General features: G+C 42.5%; 2 protein-coding genes across 7 annotated transcripts in view; one reads left to right on the top strand and one right to left on the bottom strand.

The window, feature by feature from the left end:
* FANCD2 (FA complementation group D2) overlaps window positions 1-1,027 on the bottom strand; it is a gene marked incomplete at its 5' end in the record, with an annotated part of 54,816 nt that extends 53,789 nt beyond the window's left edge. For all 6 annotated transcript variants that reach the window (XM_082663249.1, XM_082663251.1, XM_082663250.1 and 3 more), the window contains one exon: window positions 964-1,027. In XM_082663249.1, the coding sequence (XP_082519375.1) occupies window positions 964-1,027 (64 nt within the window). The remainder of the gene's footprint in view (window positions 1-963) is intronic.
* Window positions 1,028-3,008: 1,981 nt separating this feature from the next.
* Window positions 3,009-19,201, top strand: EMC3 (ER membrane protein complex subunit 3). Its single transcript, XM_082664309.1, has 8 exons — window positions 3,009-3,337; window positions 8,305-8,362; window positions 8,696-8,789; window positions 11,157-11,261; window positions 11,976-12,057; window positions 14,199-14,278; window positions 15,043-15,125; window positions 18,971-19,201. The coding sequence occupies exons 1-8, from the start codon at window positions 3,183-3,185 to the stop codon at window positions 19,097-19,099; spliced, it is 786 nt and encodes a 261-aa protein (XP_082520435.1). The 5' UTR covers window positions 3,009-3,182; the 3' UTR covers window positions 19,100-19,201.
* The last annotated feature ends 1,394 nt before the right edge of the window (window positions 19,202-20,595 follow it).

Genomic DNA, 20,595 nt, shown 5'->3' with positions numbered 1-20,595 from the left:
CAAAAAAAAACAAAAAAGGTACCTGAAGTTAAGTATGATTATCTACTCTTCTCCCTTAATGAAGCAACGTTAGAATTGCCTTAATAGAGTGGATGAGTGTGATGAATGAAAGACTATCAACCTCTTCTCATTGGAACTCTTAGGGCTTCTGTCAACTGCATTCTCACATGGACAGCTTCTGTACTCTTTCTTTGCCTCTGGTGTGCTTGCTTTGATATGATACTTTTCCTTTATACATCGCCATCATAGCATTTATCTAGATCATCATTTTTAAGGCAGGAAAGAGGACCATAAGATTTTTAAAGGTAAGGGACTTCCATGGCGGTCCAGTGGTTAAGATTCTGCCTCCCCATGCAGGAGACGCGGGTTCGATCCCTGGTCAGAGAACTAAGATCCCACATGCCAAAAGGTAACTAAGCCCATCCACTGCAACTACTAAGCCCACATGCCACAACTAGAGAGAAGCCCTCACACAGCAGAGGAGGATCCCACATGCTGCAACGAAGATCCTGTGTACCAAAACTAAGACCCAATGCGGCCAAAAATTAAAAATAATAATAATAAATAAATATTTTTTAAAAAGTGGTGGGAAGTGGGGGAGCTTGTTTAAAATACAACCCAATCCAGAGATCCTTTAAAAACAATAAAAATAAAAAATAAAGGGTATAGACTATGTCATATCTTTGTGCCCCAGCACCTAAAGGATGTACAATAGTTAAGCTCTTATGTATGTAGATTCCTCCTACGTACGTAGAGACTGAAACTCACAGACTATGGGCATGCCCAAAGTCATACATGCAATTAGAGGCAGAAATTTCATTCCAAATCTCCTGATGCTAGATTCTGTGTGCCCCATCCATTAAGCCTTGGTGACTCCAGCACTTGAAAACAGGAACTTTATAACCTTTTAGTGCCTCACACATTTGCTACAGGAAATAAAGCAACAAATGACTAGACACTTACTAGAGGCATCTTCTGTCAGGTTCTCTTTATCCTCAGATGTTGGGAGTCTTCTTTTGGAAACCATTTTGACCAAAGCCTTTTTCAGTTAAATTGCAAATCAGAGAACAGAAATAACCTGTTAGAAGCTAAATTCTGAGAAGTTAAAGCTATTAGCTCAAAGAAAACTATCCAAAACCAAAGACTTTGCAAAATGCTATCTAAATCCAGGTGCTGAGAAAATTTCAACTCCTCTATCTGCTCAAAACTCCCTTGTTTTCAAGACTCTTTAGCCACACCGTTTCCCTCTTGCTGAAAGATAAGACCCACAGCTCTCTGACATTTAAGATCCTTCGTCATCTAGCCACAATCTACTGCTCCTTTAACTCATTAACCCCATACTATATGCTAGGGACTGTGCTAGGTGCTGGGGTTACAACTGTGAACCAAATACAATCCCTGTCCTCAGGGAGTTTACTATATAGTACCAAGTAGTCCTGATGTAGTTATAAAAGAAAAGTGCAGGGCTTCCCTGGTGGCGCAGTGGTTGGGAGTCTGCCTGCCGATGCAGGGGACACGGGTTCGTGCCCCGGTCTGGGAAGAGCCCACATGCCGCGGAGCGCCTGGGCCCGTGAGCCATGGCCGCTGAGCCTGCGCGTCTGGATCCTGTGCTCCGCAATGGGAGAGGCCACAACAGTGAGAGGCCCACGTACCGCAAAAAAAAAAAAAAAAAAAAAAAAAGTGCAGGGTGCTATGAGGAAATCTAGTCTAGTTGGCGGTGATGAAGAAAAGCAGGGACAATTTCTCAGAGATAATCTCTTTGAGAAAGTAATTTTTAAGCAGAGACCTGAGGGTTAAAATAAGAGTTAGCCAGTAGAAGAGGTATGAGAAGAGTGGTCCAGGCAGAGAAAAACTCAACACTGAAACAGGGAGAATGTAGAGTGAGAAATGAGCCTCCAGAAGTAGAGGAGGGCCTGAACCACAGTGAGTTCTATTTTGTAAGCTAGAACCTTCCTGGTTTCAGTGCTTTTGCATAAGATGTTGTTTTCACCTGAAATGCTCTTATCCGCCTGGAAATCACTCCTCCTCCTTAAAGACTCAGTCAAATGTCATCTTCCTCCTATCCCCAAGGGAGATTACTACTCCAGCTTCCCTGCTCCAGAGTATATGTAGGAGCCCTTACAATGCACTAGACTGTGGGGCTCCTTGAGAGCATGAACCCACTGTCCTTTATTTCAGGTATACCTAGTGCCCAGCACGGTACCTGGCATAAAAAAAATTTCCGAGAATATTCGCTAAATGAGAATGGCTGGCAGGCAGGTAAATACTAACAGCTAATAAAAACTATTTTAAGTGCTTTACATTTGATACTTCATTTATTCCTCACAAAACTTTTTGAGGTAGCTACCATTATTCTCACATTCAGTGGCAGAGCTGGGATTCCAATTTAGCAATCCGGCTCCAGGATCTGCCTCTTAACTACCACCTACACTTACTCTTGATTATAATAATCCCTTCCAATAATATTTACCATTTACTATGTACCAAGCGTCATGCTAAGCGTTTTCTTTATCCGTTGCCTCGTTTACTACTTATAACCATTACCGGCCATTCTGTCGATGGAAAACCTAAGGCAAGTCAGGGCCTCCTGGCTTCAGGGCACACGCCCGTAACACGTGCTGACCGGTCCCGCTTCCAGAGAAGCCTGAAAGCCGGGGAGACCGGACGGGCTGCCCGGACCAGGTCCTCCGGGGAGGGGGCAGGGGTCAAGTCCTTCCTCACTTCGTCATTTTAACGACGCAAGGAGGTACCTGGGAGGATCATCCCACGACAAGACAGTTGAGGAAGCTGAGGTTCGGGGCGCGGAGCCCCAGAAGGAAAGACCGGGCTCTGCCGGGGCCTAGAGACCGGGCCGCAGAAACGCCGAGCCTCTCGAGGAGACAGCCGCTGCCCCACTCACCCGCCGAGAAGCCGTTGTTGCCCCTCCTTTTCGACTTTCCCGCGCGGCACAACGTCACACTGACGCCACCGAAGCGCGCCTCGCCGTGACGTCAAACTTCCGCGCCGGAAGCCAGCGGCCTCGCAGCCCTACGGGGGACAGGGTGCAAGGGCAGAGGCTGAGGTGGGGTTCCGGGCTCGCCTGGCTGAGGGGCGTGAGAAGGCCCGGAGGCGAGCTCGACGAGCAGACCTGTGCCCCGGTGAAGATCGACCCGGCTACAGCTGGCCGGGAGCCGGTTGTGAAGATGGCAGGGCCGGAGCTGCTGCTCGACTCCAACATCCGCCTCTGGGTGGTCCTGCCTATCGTTATCATCACCTTCTTCGTGGGCATGATTCGCCACTACGTGTCCATCCTGCTGCAGAGCGACAAAAAGCTCACCCAGGAACAAGTCTCCGACAGGTCAGCTCCCTCCCCTCTCCGACGATCTCACTCTCTCGTGACCTTGGGCAAGAAAGTGCAGGGGTTATGTCGGTTTGCCCGGGTTCACATCGCGCCCCCGCTAGCTGACTGTCCTTGGCTGAGTTACCCCTGTGTTTCACTTTCTTCATCTGCAAAAGGACGATGATACCAGGTCATGCCTCATAGAGCAGGCGTGGGGATTAAATTTTAGGTGATGTCTGTAAAACATTTCTCTAGATACAGTATAAGTTTCCATGAGCCTGAATGATCACAAAATGGGACACTTGGTTTCATAAATTAAGTTTTACTGCCTCAAAAGTTACTAAAATTTTTCTAAAAGGTGTTAAACCAAAACTGAAAAATACACAAATAAAAAAATATTAGACCATATTTGGGAATAGAATGTATGTAAAAAGTGGTTCTCAAGATTGAAGAATACACTGACTCTTTGGAAAGGAAAAAAAACAAAAACTAGAGTTTTATTTTAAGAAAATGTTTTTCAGTTGCAAATTACCACTGCAAAACAGAAACTTTCCCTTTATAACCAGTACAAGGACTTATTTTTAGATATTAATGGAAATGAAAATGCAAAATTAAAAATTTCTTGTAGAATTTGCAGACTTTAGAGAAACTGAGTGTTTAGAACGTATAGGATAATTTAAGTTTGCCTTGCTTCACGGTTTAAATGCCTCAAGGTCACGATTCTCAACCCCACTTCTGCAAAATTGCTCAGCAGTATAGAGACCTAGCCGAATTTCTGTTCAGCCTATGGAAGTCCTGAATTATCTATAGTGAACAAGGTTTACTTGATGACCAACCATGTGCCCTGCACTGTGCTGTATGCTCTGGGGTACAAAATATGACAAGGTCAAGATCCTACTCTCAGGGAGTTTCAGTCCAAGTGATAAAACATGCACAAGGAAAATGGGAGATACCATTAACTTAGTGCTTAGGATATGCCAGTACAGTGGTAATCACTTTAAATGACATAATATATGGGAAGAATTCAGCTTAAAGTCCTTCAGTATTTCCTTTTTGCTCTTTAAAAAAAAAATGTGGTAAAACACACATAACATAAAATTTTCCATTTCGACTGTTTTTAAGTATACAATTCAGTGGCATTAAGTACATTCACATTGTTGTGCAACTGTCACCACCGTCCACTTCCAGAATATTTTCCTCATCCCTAACAGAAACTCTGAGCCTATTAAATAATGACTCATTTCCTTCTCCCTCAGCCCCTGGGACCCACCGTTCTACTTTCTATCTCTAGGTATTTCCTATAAGTGGAATCATACAGTATTTGTCCCTTTGTGTCTGGCTCATTTCATTTAGTATAATGTGTTCATGGTTCATCCATGTTGTTGCAAATGAGGGGTTTCCTTCTTTTTCATGGCTGAATAATATTCCTCTGTGTGTGTGTCTATATATATATCATGTTGTCTTTATCCTTTCAAGGTTGTTTCTATATCTGGGCTATTGTGATTCATACTGCAATGAACATGGGGATGCAAATATATATATATTTTTTAATGTGATTCTATTCTATTTTTAATTTTTTGTGGAACCTCCACACTATTTTCCATAAAGGTTGTACCAGTTTACATTCCCACCAGCAGGGGTTTCCTTTCCTCCCCCTTTTGCTTTTAAGATAAAGACTAAAATACAGTGGAACCCTTAAAAAGAAAGGAATCATGTTACATGGTACAACATAGATAAACCTTAAGGACATTAAGCTAAGTAAAAGAAACCAGACCCAAAAAGACAGTATCTGTATGATTCCACTTATGTGAAGTATCTAAAATAGTCAAATTCACAGAAAATATTGATAGAATGGTGGTTACCAGGAGCTGGGAGAGGGGGAATGGGGGAGTTACTGTGCAATGGGAAGAGTTTCAGGTTTGCAGGATGAAAAAGTTCTGGAGATCTATTTCACAACAATGTGAATATACTTAACACTACTGAACTGTGCGCTTACATGTGGTAAAGATGGTAAATTTTGTTACATGTTTTTCACCACAGTTTTTTTAAAAAGCATTGAGACTCACATGGCCTTGCATAGTCTGGCTCTTGCCAACCTCTCAAGCCTTGTCTCACCACATTTCTGTAGTCCTCTTTCTTCCAGCCATATGGCCTTTTCAGGTCCTCAGAGACAGTGCTTACTCCTCCCTCACAGCTGTTCCCTCCAGCACGTGGCCAAGGTAATCTCTACTCATCCTTAAGATTCCAACGTCATCATACTGCCTCAGCAAAGCTTTCTCCAAGACCTCGACTTACTAGACTCAGTCACATCCCCCATTCATCTCTCCTTCCTAGGACATAACAGATGAATTTCACATTTATTCCTGTGGTTATTTGATTAATGTTTTTCTCCCCCACTAAACTTTAATTTTGTGGAGATATTTGCTTTTTGATCACTGTTGTTCATGTCACCTAACATGGCACTCAGAAGCTCAAGAAGTATTTCTTCAATGAGAATAAATCTGTTATTATACACAATATGAATGGAGGCATAGGGAATTTAAATGACTCACCCAAGATCACATAATTAACAAGTGGCAGAGCAAAGACTTCAACCCATCTGTCTAACACCAGAGCTTAAATTGTTACCCATTATTGGAGACCCAGTGCTGCTTATACTGTCAGTGGTAAAGGACCAATTTTTTTGGTTTTTCAATTTCCAGTTTATCTCAGACTGGTGCTTTTGTAAAATTTTTTGATCACATATTTGGATGTTGTGACAATGTCAATTTACTATAAAGGTTTCTAAACCCTCACTCTCAGTGACTTTTCTTACCTCGTCACAGACCAGTGTTGGTACACAGGCCACATTGTGAATAGCTTTATTTATGTATTTATTTAAAAGATGTCCTTATTTATTTTTTTAATTTATTTTTGGCTGCATTAGGTCTTCATTGCTGCGCATGGACTTTCTCTAGTTGTGGCGAGTGGGGGCTACTCTTCGTTGCAGTGCGTGGGCTTCTCATTGCGATGGCTTCTTTTCTTGCGAAGCATGGGCTCTAGGTGCACGGGGTTCAGTAGTTGTGATGCGTGGGCTCAGTAGTTGTGGCTCATGGCCTCTAGAGCGCAGGCTCAGTAGTTGTGGCACATGGGCTTAGTTGCTCCGCGGCATGTGGGATCTTCCCGGACCAGGGCTTGAACCCGTGTCCCCTTCATTGGCAGGCGGATTCTTAACCACTGCGCCACCAGAGAAGTCCATGAATAGCTTTAGACTAGCTCCCAGGGAACGAAACATATCACCTGTCACCTCTGTAGGCTTGTGTATAGAGCAGTCAGCTGTACAGTATAATGAGGTCAAGAGGAGGAGGACCAGAGAGAATTCCATGAGGCCACCGGGCATCAAGAAGAGTTCCATGGAATATTACCCAGCCATAAAAAGGAATGAAATGTTCCCATTTGCAGCAACATGGATGGACCTAGAGAATATTATGCTTAGTGAAATAAGCCAGACGAAGAGAAACACTATATCACTTATATGTGAAATCTAAAATATAATACAAATGAATCTATATAGAAAACAGAAACAGACTCACAGACATAGAAAACAAACTTATGGTTACCGAAGGGCACCAGGAGGCGGGGAGGAACAAATTATGAGTATGGGATTAACAGATACAAACTACTGTACCTAAAATAGATAAGCAACAAGGATTTACTGTATAACACAGGGAATTATATCTAATATCTTGTAATAACCTATAATGGAAAATAATAAGCAAAAAAATACCTGAATCACTATGCTGTATACCTGAAACTAATGCAATATTGTAAATCAACTATACTTCAATTAGAAAAAGAGTTCTAGGGCTTCCCTGGTGGCGCAGTGGTTGAGAGTCCGCCTGCCAATGCAGGGGACGCGGGTTCGTGCCCCTGTCCAGGAAGATCCCACATGCCGCGGAGCGCCTGGTTCCGTGAGCCATGGCCACTGAGCCTGCACGTCTGGAGACTGTGCTCCGCAACAGGAGAGGCCACAACAGTGAGAGGCCTGCGTACCGCAAAAAAAAAAAAAGTTCTATGGAGAAGGTGGGATTTGAAAAGGGTGTTGGGGCATGATGAGGTAGAATTGGTGAGGGAGGGGGCGCTAGAGCAATCTCAGCACATGGAGAAGCTAGAATATGCATAAGGTGACAACGGGACCCTAAGCGTACCGGCTGACTGCTTAGGGCAGGTGGGCTACACCGTGGAGTAGACAGAAAACCAAGAACAGTTTTCTTGTGTTCATTTCTGTATACAGTTTTTTTCACTTTTCAAGAAGGATTTCCATTAACTTAAGGAGGTTTTTTATTCCCCTCATTAAAACAACCTTTGAAAATCTAGAAAAAAATTAGCATTTTTATCTCTTCTGTGTGATGTTTGTATCTTAGCACTGCCTACTTGTGGCATTACACTTTGTTATCTGTAATGATCAATTATGTTCAAGTATCAGATAATTTCATTTATTAATTCAATAAGTATTTATTGAAAGCTTACTAACAGCCTGAATCCTGAGTACAATTTCTATTTGTTTTCTGTGAGGTAACAACCCTGTCAAGTCTTGTACTCACTTCTCTATCGGGTTTAAAAACTTTCTTCATTTATCCTCACCCTTCCTCCCTCCTCCTGGCCCCAGGTCTGAGTAGCATCCAACTGCTACTCTTTTCACTCAGAGAAAGTTCCTTCTTAGCTCATTATAAAGTAAGAAAAAGCTGAGCATAATGTCCCAAATGTGCCTTCCTCAGAAATCTTTGTTCAGGAACAGTCACTTCTGAAAAATGCTCTTTTGGAAAGCTCATTGTTGGGTTAAATATGTTCTACTGGTTTTAAGGACACTGTATTTTGAAAAGTTTCCGCACAGGGTTATTGCCAAATAGGCCCTGTCGTGTTTAAATAGGTGTTCTACTTTATTCTCTCATTTTCTTCTAGTGTTTCGCTTTTAAAAATCTCATTGTCTTGGTTGTATTTTTCAGTCAAGTCCTAATTCGAAGCAGAGTCCTCAGGGAAAACGGAAAATACATTCCCAAACAGGTACTCGTAAATGAGTAAAAGCTCCACGATTCACTGTTGAGGGCAGTGGATATCTGAGTGTTTTATAAGGGGACTCTTGGGGGAAAGCTGAAGGCGGGCAAGTCAGTAATGAAGCTGTGTCCTGGTGGTGTTTGCCGTCATTGTGACCTTGCCCTTCTTGGGAAATTGTTTTTAAATGTGACTCAGCTAAAGTGTCAGGTCGGCTGCCAAGTAGGCTGCCAGCTCTGAGTGTAACAGCATATTCCAATGGCCTTCTGACTAAACCTTGGGGGAATAATTTGACAATGTGCTATGTCACAGTTTTAAGACTTAAAAAGTTCTTTTTTCTACTAGTCTTTCCTGACACGAAAATATTACTTCAACAACCCAGAGGATGGATTTTTCAAAAAAACTAAAAGGAAGGTTGTTCCTCCTTCTCCTATGACTGGTATGTTTATTCCCTTCTCTCATCTTTAAGGAAGACTTTTAACATTATTGGGGGGATGGGCAGGGAGGATGTCGTTTTATTTGAAATTTAAATTTTACAAGACAGTAATCTAAGGGACCTTAGGGATCATCGGATACAGGAATCTACAGAAGTGGGGTTCCCTTTTTCCAATAAATCTTCAGGGAACCCCACTGTATAAAGTGGATTAAAAAAAGAGCTCTCAGGGCTTCCCTGGTGGCGCAGTGGTTGAGAGTCCGCCTGCCGATGCAGGGGACACGGGTTCGTGCCCCAGTCCAGGAAGATCCCACATGTCGCGGAGCGGCTAGGCCCATGAGCCATGGCTGCTGAGCCTGCGCGTCCAGAGCCTGTGCTCCACAACGGGAGAGGCCACAACAGTGAGAGGCCCGCGTACCACAAAAAAAAAAAAAAAAGAGCTCTCAGCTGAGGGGGTGGGGACTAGAGCCATTGTCCCTGGGTCTCTCCCCTTTGCTGTTCCTCAGGACCCGGGGCTCTGAGAAGCACAGCTGGAAAGCATTCCAGTCCCGGGTCCCATCCAGTGCCTGGATCCTACTGCTGACAGATGACCTCCAGATTCTGCCTGACTGTTCCCTAGACCATCCATTTCTTTGTCAGACATGATTGCTTGGCCTGTCCTACAGTTTTTCCTCTAACAGATTTCTTACTTTCTCTGATCCCAGTCATGTGAAAAATACAACATCTTTAAGGTAAAACAAAATAACTTATTATTCAGTGTTGCCTATCCACTCATTTCAGTACCTATTTCTTTAGGTGAGATAACCAGTTATTTAAAACCTAGACAAAAGATACTGGAATTGATTTTAATAAGTCTTTTAGAAAACGTACAAGAAAAAAAAGACCAGTTAAGTATATGAAAAGATACTTGACATCACTAAAATCAGTGGAATGCAAATTAAAACAAGACGTCGTTTTTAGCCCATTAAACTGGCAAAGATTGAAGAGCTTGACCAAAACTGCTATTGTCAAGGTCATGGGAAGTTAGGCCCTCTCACTGTTGTTGAAGGTCAGTTTTAAATTTAGATGGTCAAATCCCTTGGCCCAGAAATTCTTCTAAGAGTTTCTCTTACAGAAACACTTACATAAACATGCAGATTTATGTACAAGGAAGTTGTTGGTAACACTGTTTACTGGCCAAAAAACCAAACAGACAAACAAAAAAACAATCTATAGGCCTACCCAGAAGTGATGAATGACCACACGGTGGACTCCCATGCAGACATTAAAAATAATGAGAGATATTATACCAATGTGGAAACATCATTCACAATATGTTAACTTTTTAAAATTAAGAAGCAGAATAGGGACTTCCCTGGTGGCGCACTTGTTGGGAATCCGCCTGCCAGTGCAGGGGACACGGGTTTGAGCCCTGGTCCAGGAAGATCCCACATGCCGTGGAGCAACTAGGCCCATGTGCCGCATCTACTGAGCCTGTGCTTTAGAGCCCACGAGCCACAACTACTGAGCACTTGTTCCACAACTACTGAAGCCCGTGCGCCTAGAGCCCATGCTTTGCAACAAGAGAAGCCACTGCAATGAGAAGCACGCACACCGCAACGAATAGTAGCTCCCGCTCGCCACAAGTAGGGAAAGCCTGAGGGCAGCAACGAAGACCCAATGCAGCCAAAAATAAATAATAAATTAATTAATTAAGTTAAAAAAAAAAAAAAAGAATCTGCCTGCCAATGCAGGGGACACGGGTTCGAGCCCTGGTCCAGGAAGATCCCACATGCCATGGAGCAACTAAGCCCGTGCGCCACAACTACTGAGCCTGCACTCTAGAGCCCGCGAGCCACAACTACTGCCTGTGTGCCACAACTACTGAAGCCCGCGCACCTAGAGCCCATGTTCCACAACTAGAGAAGCCACTGCAATGAGAAGCCCACGCACCACAACAAAGAGTAGCCCCCACTTGCCACAAACAGAGAAAGCCCGCGCGCAGCAACGAAGACCCAACACGGTCAAAAAACAAAACAAACAAAAAAAAGTAGCAGAATAGTAAGCATAGTAGTCCTTTATATGTATATGTATATATATATATAGAGAGAGAGAGAGAGAGAGAGAGAAACTATTGTGTGTATATTCATGTATAATTGCATATGTATGTTTTTATAGATATATAAAGATGGAAGGAGATAAAACAAACAGCTAAAAATGTTCAGAGAGTAGGCTCAGAGGAACTATCTGCATCCTGTGTTTCCATGTCGTTTGAATTTTTTACAATGAGCTTGTATTACTTTAATTATCAAATAAATTTAAAACTTACAAAAATAGGAGTAAGTCCCTGCCAACAGTGGTAACAGGTATTGGTTTCTTGTGTTTTTGTCTTAGATCCCACTATGCTCACAGACATGATGAAGGGCAATGTCACAAATGTCCTCCCTATGATTCTTATTGGTGGATGGATCAACATGACATTTTCAGGCTTTGTCACAAGTAAGTTACAGACCCAGAAGACTTAAGGTTTACTTCATCTGTGATCCTTTCCCATGACCCTATTCAGAAATCCAAGGGCTGCTGAGACACTACTATCATGGGTCCTGTGTTCTCTAGTGGAAACTGATGTCTTTGAACAAAAAAATTTAATATGATCTGATTTTATGGCTCTTATCCCAAAATGATCATAAGTTCATGATGTGGTTGCTTTTTTACTAATAGGGACTCAAACAAGTGGCTTGCTAGTTTATATCCGAAACTAGTTTGGTATTCTAGTGAGTAGGGAAAGGGAAGCCTATTTCTGTCTTCACTTCATTTTCTAGGTGTTGGGGTGAGTTGTTGGTCAATTTGTTTGTAAGCTGCTTTGATTTAAATGAACTAGGTTTCTCAGTAATGTAGTTCTTTGTGTGTATGTATTCCACTTTGGGCTTAACAGATCAGTGCAAGTTTCTTTCCCAGATTTTGAGACACAGCTCAGTTTGAGCCCCTGCTTCTTAAGCACTAGAGAAGCTGGTGTTCAAGGAACTAGAGCAGAGTGACATTTGACTGTTAATTCTTCAGAAGGTGGCACACATCTCCTTGTGGAAATCATTTTCTAAACACTTTATGGTACAGATTTCCCACCTCCTCAGGGAAAGAATATGTGCATCACACTTAAACTTTTCTACAAAGGAAGCTGGGAGTGATTCTGAATTTTTTCTTTCTTCTCTGCAGCCAAGGTCCCATTTCCACTGACCCTCCGTTTTAAGCCTATGCTACAGCAAGGAATTGAATTACTCACATTAGATGCCTCCTGGTAAGGACTTTCTTCTATTTAATAAAAACACCAACCAAAATCTAAAACAGGGATCTCTTGAATAGGATTTCCAGTTTGCCTGCTTCACTGGAATGGGTTTTTGGAGTTTTTCTCATTGAAACTCCACTCAATGCCACAGGTGGATTATGGCAACTTTTACATGAGTCTTGCAAAAGGAGAGAATGTATCAGCCTCTTTAATTAATTAATTTTATTTTTGGCTGCGTTGAGTCTTCGTTGCTGCACACGGGCTTTCTCTAGTTGTGGCGAGCGGGGGCTACTCTTCATTGCAGTGCGCGGCCTTCTCATTGCGATGGCTTCTCTTGTTACGGAGCACAGGCTCTAGGTGTGCAGGCTTCCGTAGTTGTGGCACATGGGCTCAGTAGCTGTGGCTTGCGGGCTCTAGAGCACAGGCTCAGTAGTTGTGGTGCATGGGCTCCGTTGCTCCACGGCATGTGGGATCTTCCTGGACCAGGGCTCAAACCCGTGTCCCCTGCATTGGCAGGCAGATTCTTAACCACTGCACCACCAGGGAAGCCCTGTATCTGCCTCTTTTTCCCTAGCATCGTGGGGCTTAGGAGTCCAAGAGCAGATGTGTCCACACCAGGAAATTTAAAAGATAAAGCCAGGAACTCTGGCCAAGGCAGACTTTTTAGCAATACATACCCTGGAGCTTATGGAAGTGGATGTTGGTATTCTTTTTTCCAAAATACATTACTGCTAATAACAACATTAATCCTTTTCATTGGTACCAGTCACTGTTCTAAGGATTTTCCATATATTATTTTATAATACATGGAAACCCTATGAGGTAATTGGAGACACTGAGATTTGACCACAAACCTGTCCAAATCCAACATCGTGTCTTACCATTCTGTTTTTTATAGCCAGAGTAATAAAACCCAAAATCTGAAGAGCTCTTAGAACACTGCTACAGCCTCTGGAATGCAGCAGTGCTTCTTCATGTGGTCTCTCCAGATTATTTTGTCTATGGCTTCCCAAAGACTAGCATCTAAAGGAAGCCAAACAGTAGGAGGAGGAGGCGAATGGGAAACAGGGGTAACCAGTGCTGATCTTGATTCACTCCCCGGTCTCTGGTTTTTTGGGAGGGACAGGATAGACCCGGTGCTGGGAGAGTCTTGGCTATGCACCCTTACCCCAGAGGAGAAAAGCTATACTTAATATGAGTAGCATGACTATTAAACCTTGACCTTCCAGTCTCATGGGGGCTAAACAAAAACTTCATGGGCTGGAGAAAAGCTTTCTTGTCTTTTCTCAGCATGTGACATACTCGCATGGACAAAGGAGCCTAGAACCGGATATAAACTAGCTTACCAACCTGCCACATTATGTACAGATAGGTGTGACCCAAGTATTGGAATGAAGTGTGGGTTCTTTCCATCTCTGTATCATTTCTTATACTCTTTAGTTTTTATTATATGCGAGCATATTAACTTTATTGAGGTAAGGTGGGAAACCTAAGCTAAGGAGAGCTTTGATGATGATAGTTCAAAACTTGGAATGGCTTTCCCAGTTGCTACAGTCTTCAGTATGAAGCCCACCAACACTTGTGATTCCTTCTGGAGAATGGAATTCAGGACAGGAGGCCTCTTTCTATTTATATTTTATGTACTTAAGTATTGTTTACATTTATTATATATAACAAGTGTGTGTTGTTTTATGATTACAAATAATAAATGGTTTGAAAACCCATTATGTATGAAGGAAAAATTAAATTAAACAAAGCTTGCATTCCCTGATAAAATGAAGCACACCAGTTGTGAGTTCAGTTCCTGCTACTGAATGCCAAAGAATTTATCACATAGCCGAAAGGAGCAGTTTGCCTCCATATATTACCTTATTCTATCCTCATGGCAGCTCTGTGAAGTGAGTGGAGGAATTGAGATTTGACCCCAAAGTCTGTCCAAATCCAGTGCTCAGCTTTTCGCATGCAGAGAGCTATAACTATTTGTAACGTGGCCTTCACAACTTGTGTTTCTTCTTTGGTTGTGCTTTGGATGACTACAGCCTGCCCCAGGTGATTCCTTTACATACTCTGAACAACTCTCGTTGGTAGAAAAGTGTGTGAACTACATTAATTCTGAAATAACTTACCTACATTGTTTCACTTTTGCTTCCTAGGGTGAGTTCTGCATCCTGGTATTTCCTCAATGTCTTTGGGCTTCGAAGCATTTACTCTCTGATTTTGGGCCAAGATAATGGTAAGAAGCAAATACTTCAATAGATGAGTCATTCATGCCAGGGCCAGAATGATCATGTAGGCTATGCTGTTTGTGAACACAGTCAAATACAGTGCTTCATTCCTTAAACGTATTCATAAGTTTCTGAGGTATTCTGAGTCTTAAAAACCCCAGGGTCAGACTGAAGATCTGAATTCTCCTTGGTAATCATGGGGACAGTATTTAGTTGCCCAGAGTCTGATGCCCTCCTGTGAGGGATCCAGCACCAGCAATACAAGCCTGTAAACCTGAAGCTGAAAGAAGGCCGGGTTTGATCAGTTTACTCATTGCCTAGAGTTCCTGCTGGTATCAATCCTGGCTCTCTTACTTAATAGCTGGGACCTTGGGCAAGTTACTTACCCACTCCAATCCTCTGTTTGCCTATCTTAATAATTGACTTCTGGGTTTGTTGTTAGGAGTAGATGAGGTAGATACATAAAGTACTTAGTGAAGTACCTGGCATGTACGAGTTGCTCAGTAACTGATGGCTGTTGTTAGTGTTACTTAAATTTGAAATAAAGTTTAGCACTTCTTTTAGTTATCTTCCGTCTCCTGCTATTATCATGTCCATTTTTCAGGAGAGGTAAAGTGCTTTCACATAGTGCGTGACAGGGCCAGTGAACTGTCATATGGTTCTCTAACCCACTACCAAGCATCTGTAAGTGCTGTGTAAGGACCATCCTTCTCCGAGGGTCCTGGGTGCTTTCTGCGCCCTGGCACTCATGCGGATGTGTCTTACGCTGCAGCTGCTGACCAATCACGGATGATGCAGGAACAGATGACTGGAGCAGCCATGGCCATGCCTGCAGACACCAACAAAGCTTTTAAGGTACACTCACTTCTCCTCCGAGCTTCACTGAAGCTCGGAAAGGTGTTACCAGAGTTACCTTTAAAGATGAATTTCCTGGGCTTCCCTGGTGGCGCAGTGGTTGAGAGTCCGCCTGCCGATACAGGGGACACGGGTTTGTGCCCCGGTCCGGAAAGATCCCACATGCCGCGGAGCGGCTGGGCCTGTGAGCCATGGCCGCTGAGCCTGTGCGTCCAGAGCCTGTGCTCCGCAACGGGAGAGACCACAACCGTGAGAGGCCTGCGTACTGCAAAAAAAAAAAAAAAAATTTCCTGAAGTGAGTGTAGTATGTATGGTTCCATCCTTTAAATTTAGCAAAAATGTATTTCCATTTACATGTCTCTTATTCCAGAGACAGAATCATCTGTTAAGTAAATTAGAGATTCTTGGTACTTCTACTGGTTTTTAAATGCTCACCCCATTTAATCCACACTGTAAATAAAGTTATAAAAACAGCCCAATCAGAGGTACCAGCTAAACATTTGGAATATTTTGAACTTTTTTGGACCATGATATAAATTTCATTCAGTAAAATCTAAATTGGGAATTCCTTGGCGGTCCAGTGATTAGGACTCCGTGCTCTGACTGCTGAGGGCCTGGGCTCAGTCCCTGACCAAGGAACTAACATCCCACAGGCCACACGGCACAGCCAAAAAAAAAAAAAAAAAATCTAAATTACTTACAGCCTTTCATGAAATGATTCTGGAATTTGTAAAATCCAATATAATTTTTGTACAGCAAACTCTCACTAATTTTTCATGATAAAAAATAGAAATAGAGGGGAATTTGCTCATCTTGATGCAAGATATCTATGAAAGACCCACAGCTAACATCCATACTCATACTAAAAGCTTTTCCCCTAGGGTTAGGAACAAGACAAGGATGTCCACTCTCACCACTTCTATTCAACATTGTACTAGATGTTCTAGCCTGGACAGTTAGGCAAGAAAAAGAAAGAAAAGGCATCTAGATTAGAAAGGAAGAAGTAAAACTATCTTTGTTTGCAAATAACATGGTCTCGTATATAGAATATCATAAGGAATCCACAAAAAAGCTATTACACGTAATAAGTTCAGCAAGGTTTTAGGATACAAGATCAATATTCAGAAAGCAGTCGTTGTTCTACACACTGGTAATAAAGAATCTGAAAAATTGAAATTAAGAAAACAATTCCAAACCATAATGGAAAAGAATGTAAAAAAGTAATGTCTATATGCGTATAACTGATTCACTTTTCTGTATAGCAGAGATTGGTACAACATTTGTAAATCAACTATACTTCAAATAAAAAAAAATTTTAAAAACCCAATTCCACTTACAATAGTATCAAAAAGAATAAAATAAGAAGAAATTTAAAACATGCAAGACTTGTACACTGATAATTGTAAAATACTGCTGAAAAACTAAAGAAGACCTAAATAAATGGAAATATATCCATGTACATATTATCTTGACTTAATATTATCAAGATGGCAATAGCCCTAGATCTGTTGATCTACAGATTCAACATAATCCCTATCAAAATTCCACCAACGTTTCTTGCAGAAATTGGCATCTGATCCAGAAGTTCATATGGAGATGAAAGGGCCCCAGAACAGGCAAAACAATGTTGAATAATAACAAAGTTGGAAGACACACACTTCCTGATCTGAAAACCTACTTCTGAGCTACAGTAATCAAGACAGTGTGGGGGGCTTCCCTGGTGGCGCAGTGGTTAAGAACCCACCTGCCAATGCAGGGGACACGGGTTTGAGCCCTGGCCCGGGAAGATCCCACATGCCACGGAGCAACTAAGCTCATGTGCCACAACTACTGAGCCTGTGCTCTAGAGCCTGCGAGCCGCAACTACTGAAGCCCGTACACCTAGAGCCTGTGCTCCACAGCAAGAGAAGCCACTGCAATGGGAAGCCCACGCACCGCAACGAAGAGTAGCCCCCGCTCACCACAACTAGAGAAAGCCCGCATGCAGCAACGAAGACCCAACACAGCCAAAAATAAAAATAAAATAAATAAATTTATTTAAAAAAAAAAAAAAAAGACTGTGTGGGATTGGCATATGGACAGACATTCAGATCAACAGAATAGAATTGAGAGTTCAGAAATAAATCCATACATTTAGATCAAATGATTTTTGACAAAGGTGCCAAGACAATTCAGTGGGGGAGAAAAGATTCTTATTGCTTACTGGGTACAGAGTTTCTGTTTCAGGGGATGAAAAATTTGGAAATAGATAGTGGTGATGGTTGCACAGCATTGTGAACCTAATAAATGCCACTAAATTGTATAGTTAACAGTGGCTAAAAGTGGCAAATTTTGTATTGTATATATATTTTAACACAATAAAAAAATTTTTTTTGAATAAAAGTTTTTAAATGGGTCAAAGACTTAAAGAACTAAAATTATAAAGCTCTTAAAAGAAAACATAGGTGTAAATGTTTGTGACCTTGGATTAGGCCATGGTTTCTTAGATATGACATCAAAAGCATTAGCGGCAAAAGGAAAAATAGATAAGTGGAACTTTGTCAAAATGAAGACTGTGGGCTTCCCTGGTGGCACAGTGGTTGAGAGTCCACCTGCTGATGCAGGGGACACAGGTTCGTGCCCTGGTCTGGGAAGATCCTACGTGCTGCAGAGCGGCTGGGCCCGTGAGCCATGGCCACTGAGCCTGTGCGTCCGGAGCCTGTGCTCTGCAACGTGAGAGGCCACAACAGTGAGAGGCCCACGTACCGCAAAAAAAAGAAAAAAAAAAAAAAACCACAGTGAGATACAAAGATGGATAATGAGTGTTGACAAAGATGCAAAGAAACTGGAACCCTCATACCTGCTGGTGATTGTGCAGCCACTTCGGAACACAGTTTTTAGCCTTTCCTCAAAGAGTTAAACATAGTTACCATATATGACCCAGCAGTTCTACTCTTAGCTAAGTACCCAAGAGAACTGAAAACACATATTCACACAAAAACTTGTTCAGGGACTTCCCGGGTGGTGCAGTGGTTAAGAATCCGCCTGCCAATGCAGGGGAAAATGGTTTGATCCCTGGTCCGGGAAGATCCCACATGCTGCGGAGCAACCAAGCCCATGAGCCACAACTACTAAGCCTGTGCTCTAGAGCCCTCAAGCCACAACTACTGAAGCCCGCATGCCTAGAGCCCGTGCTCCGCAGCAAGAGAAGCAACCGCAATGAGAAGCCCACGCACTGCAAGGAAGAGTAGCTCCCGCTCGCTGCAACTACAGAAAGCCTGCGCAGCAACGAAGCCCCAACAAAGCCAAAAAAAAAAGATACAGAAAGTAAAGTATTAGTTGCCAGGGTTTGAGGGAGGGGATAGTGGGGAGTGTTTGCTGTTTGGTATGGAGTTGTTTCTGCAGTGACGAAAGTGTTCTGGAATTAGGTAGTGGTGATGGTTGCACATCTTTGTGAATATACTAAAAACCACTAAATTGCACACATTAAAGGGGTGAATTTGACGGCCTAAATTATATATTTAAAAACCCACACCCATGAGCTAACATTTGTATTGCACATGAAGTTTCACACAACATTTTTTAAAAACCTACTAAAGGCGAAAGTAGTCAGCATTAATAGAATACTTGAGAAGTGTAATTAGTTGCCAGCGCCAATGACTTTGAACAAATTCTTCCTTTCTTAGCCTAGTCTCCTAGTCTGTCACTTGGGGGCGGGGGGTGGGTGAGGGGAGAGCAGCACCTACCTCATAGGATTGAGTGAGCTTCACGTGTACATAGCTGAACCCAGCTCCTGGCCCAAGCAGGTCAGCGCTGCTCTTATAACAGCCCTTCTCTCCCTGCCCCCACGTTCTCTTCCTCTGCAGACAGAGTGGGAAGCTTTGGAGCTGACGGATCACCAGTGGGCACTAGATGATGTCGAAGAGGAGCTCATGGCCAAAGACCTCCACTTCGAAGGGATGTTCAAAAAGGAGTTACAGACCTCTATTTTTTGAAGACCAAGCGGGGGTCAGCTGTGTCAGGAACTCGGAGTAGCGCTTAACCTTGTAACTTTTGTTTGAGCTGGAGCCTCTCGGAATAAAAAGGGGGATGCGTGAGCTGGCGGGTGTGCAGCAAGGATTGTTCTTGTCTGAGCTGGGTTCCCCTTTATGTTTGAAACCAGAAGAAACATGAGGAGTGTGTGCTGCATGACTTGCCCAGAAACAACTAGTTTTGAAATATTTAAAATTTTCCTTTTGGTGACTCTAGTAATAAAAGTAAGAGAGGGGGGAAACTCAAGCTAGTGATAATATATAAAACTTAGCAAAAATTCAGGAATTTCAGAAAAAGTGTTGTCAATTAAACCTAATTATTATGTACAGTCACTCTGACTTCTAAACCATAGTAAACTCCTGTTTTCTTGGGATCCAAACACCCCGCGTTTTACCTTTAATTTTTTGTTAGTATTTTTATAACTTTCCTTACGCAAATAATGCATTTTCATTACCGAAAATTTAGGACCGATGGATAAGCAAAACGAAACTCTCTGTGTTGTTCATTTTGCACCTGCAGAATGACAGGAAGAGCCAATCTGTTAAAACCTTATTCAAACAAACTCTTTTCAGAGTGAATACCCAGGGCCAGGACAGACTTAGCAAACCTTCTCTCTGTCTTAATACTGTCCAGTGAAAATTGGTGACCCTGAGACACTGCCAGATTCTCAAGTGCCTTTGGGATCCTCAAAGACTTCAACGGTTAAGTAATGCAAGGTCTTGATCTGGAGTTCAGAATATATCAAATCCATTGACAGATCAGTGGTGCTGTACTGTATACGGCTACTCTGTTGAACGAAAGACCCCATGTCCGAGTTATTCTGGATGAGAGAGAGCTTACATATGGTTGTAAGAAGGGAGAGAGGAAAACAAATTTTTTAAATTAAAAAAAAAAAAAAAGAAGAGAGGGTGATTGCTGGCAGACACATAGGTAAGGGTTGCCCAGGAATAATTCTGCCTGGATTAACTGTCCCAGGGAAGTGGCAGAGGGCCATTTCCGTACCAAGAGGTGAATGTAATTTACATGCTGAACGCTATAATCAAAAACAAACAACTCAACTCTACAAATTAAACCATTCTGTTTTCTTTTCTTTGCCTGTAAAAATGTTGCCTCTGTGGGTCACTAACAGCCTTCTGCTAGCAGTTATGAGTGTCTATCATGGACCAGTGCTGGAGAGTCTAAGATGGAAAAAGATGTAACTCTTGCCCTCAGGAACTCATAAGAGAGACACATAAGAAATTGGTGGCTCTTAATCGTTCACTGGGTCACAGGACCTCTTTGAGACTCTGATGGAAGTTCTCACCCTCCCCTCCTGAGTAACACACATGGGCACAGACACACAGACCTCTCGGGTAACCCCAGGAGCATTAATAGACCTTCCAAAGCCTATTCATAGTGACCCACTGACCCAAGGTAAGAAATGCTAATATTTAAAACAGCTGCTAAAATAAAATATTAA

This window comes from Grampus griseus, assembly GCF_964374135.1.
Source record: "Grampus griseus genome assembly, chromosome: 10".
NCBI lineage: Eukaryota > Metazoa > Chordata > Mammalia > Artiodactyla > Delphinidae > Grampus > Grampus griseus.
Note: the sequence above shows the minus strand (reverse complement) of the source record. Positions and strands in the feature narration are given on the sequence as shown.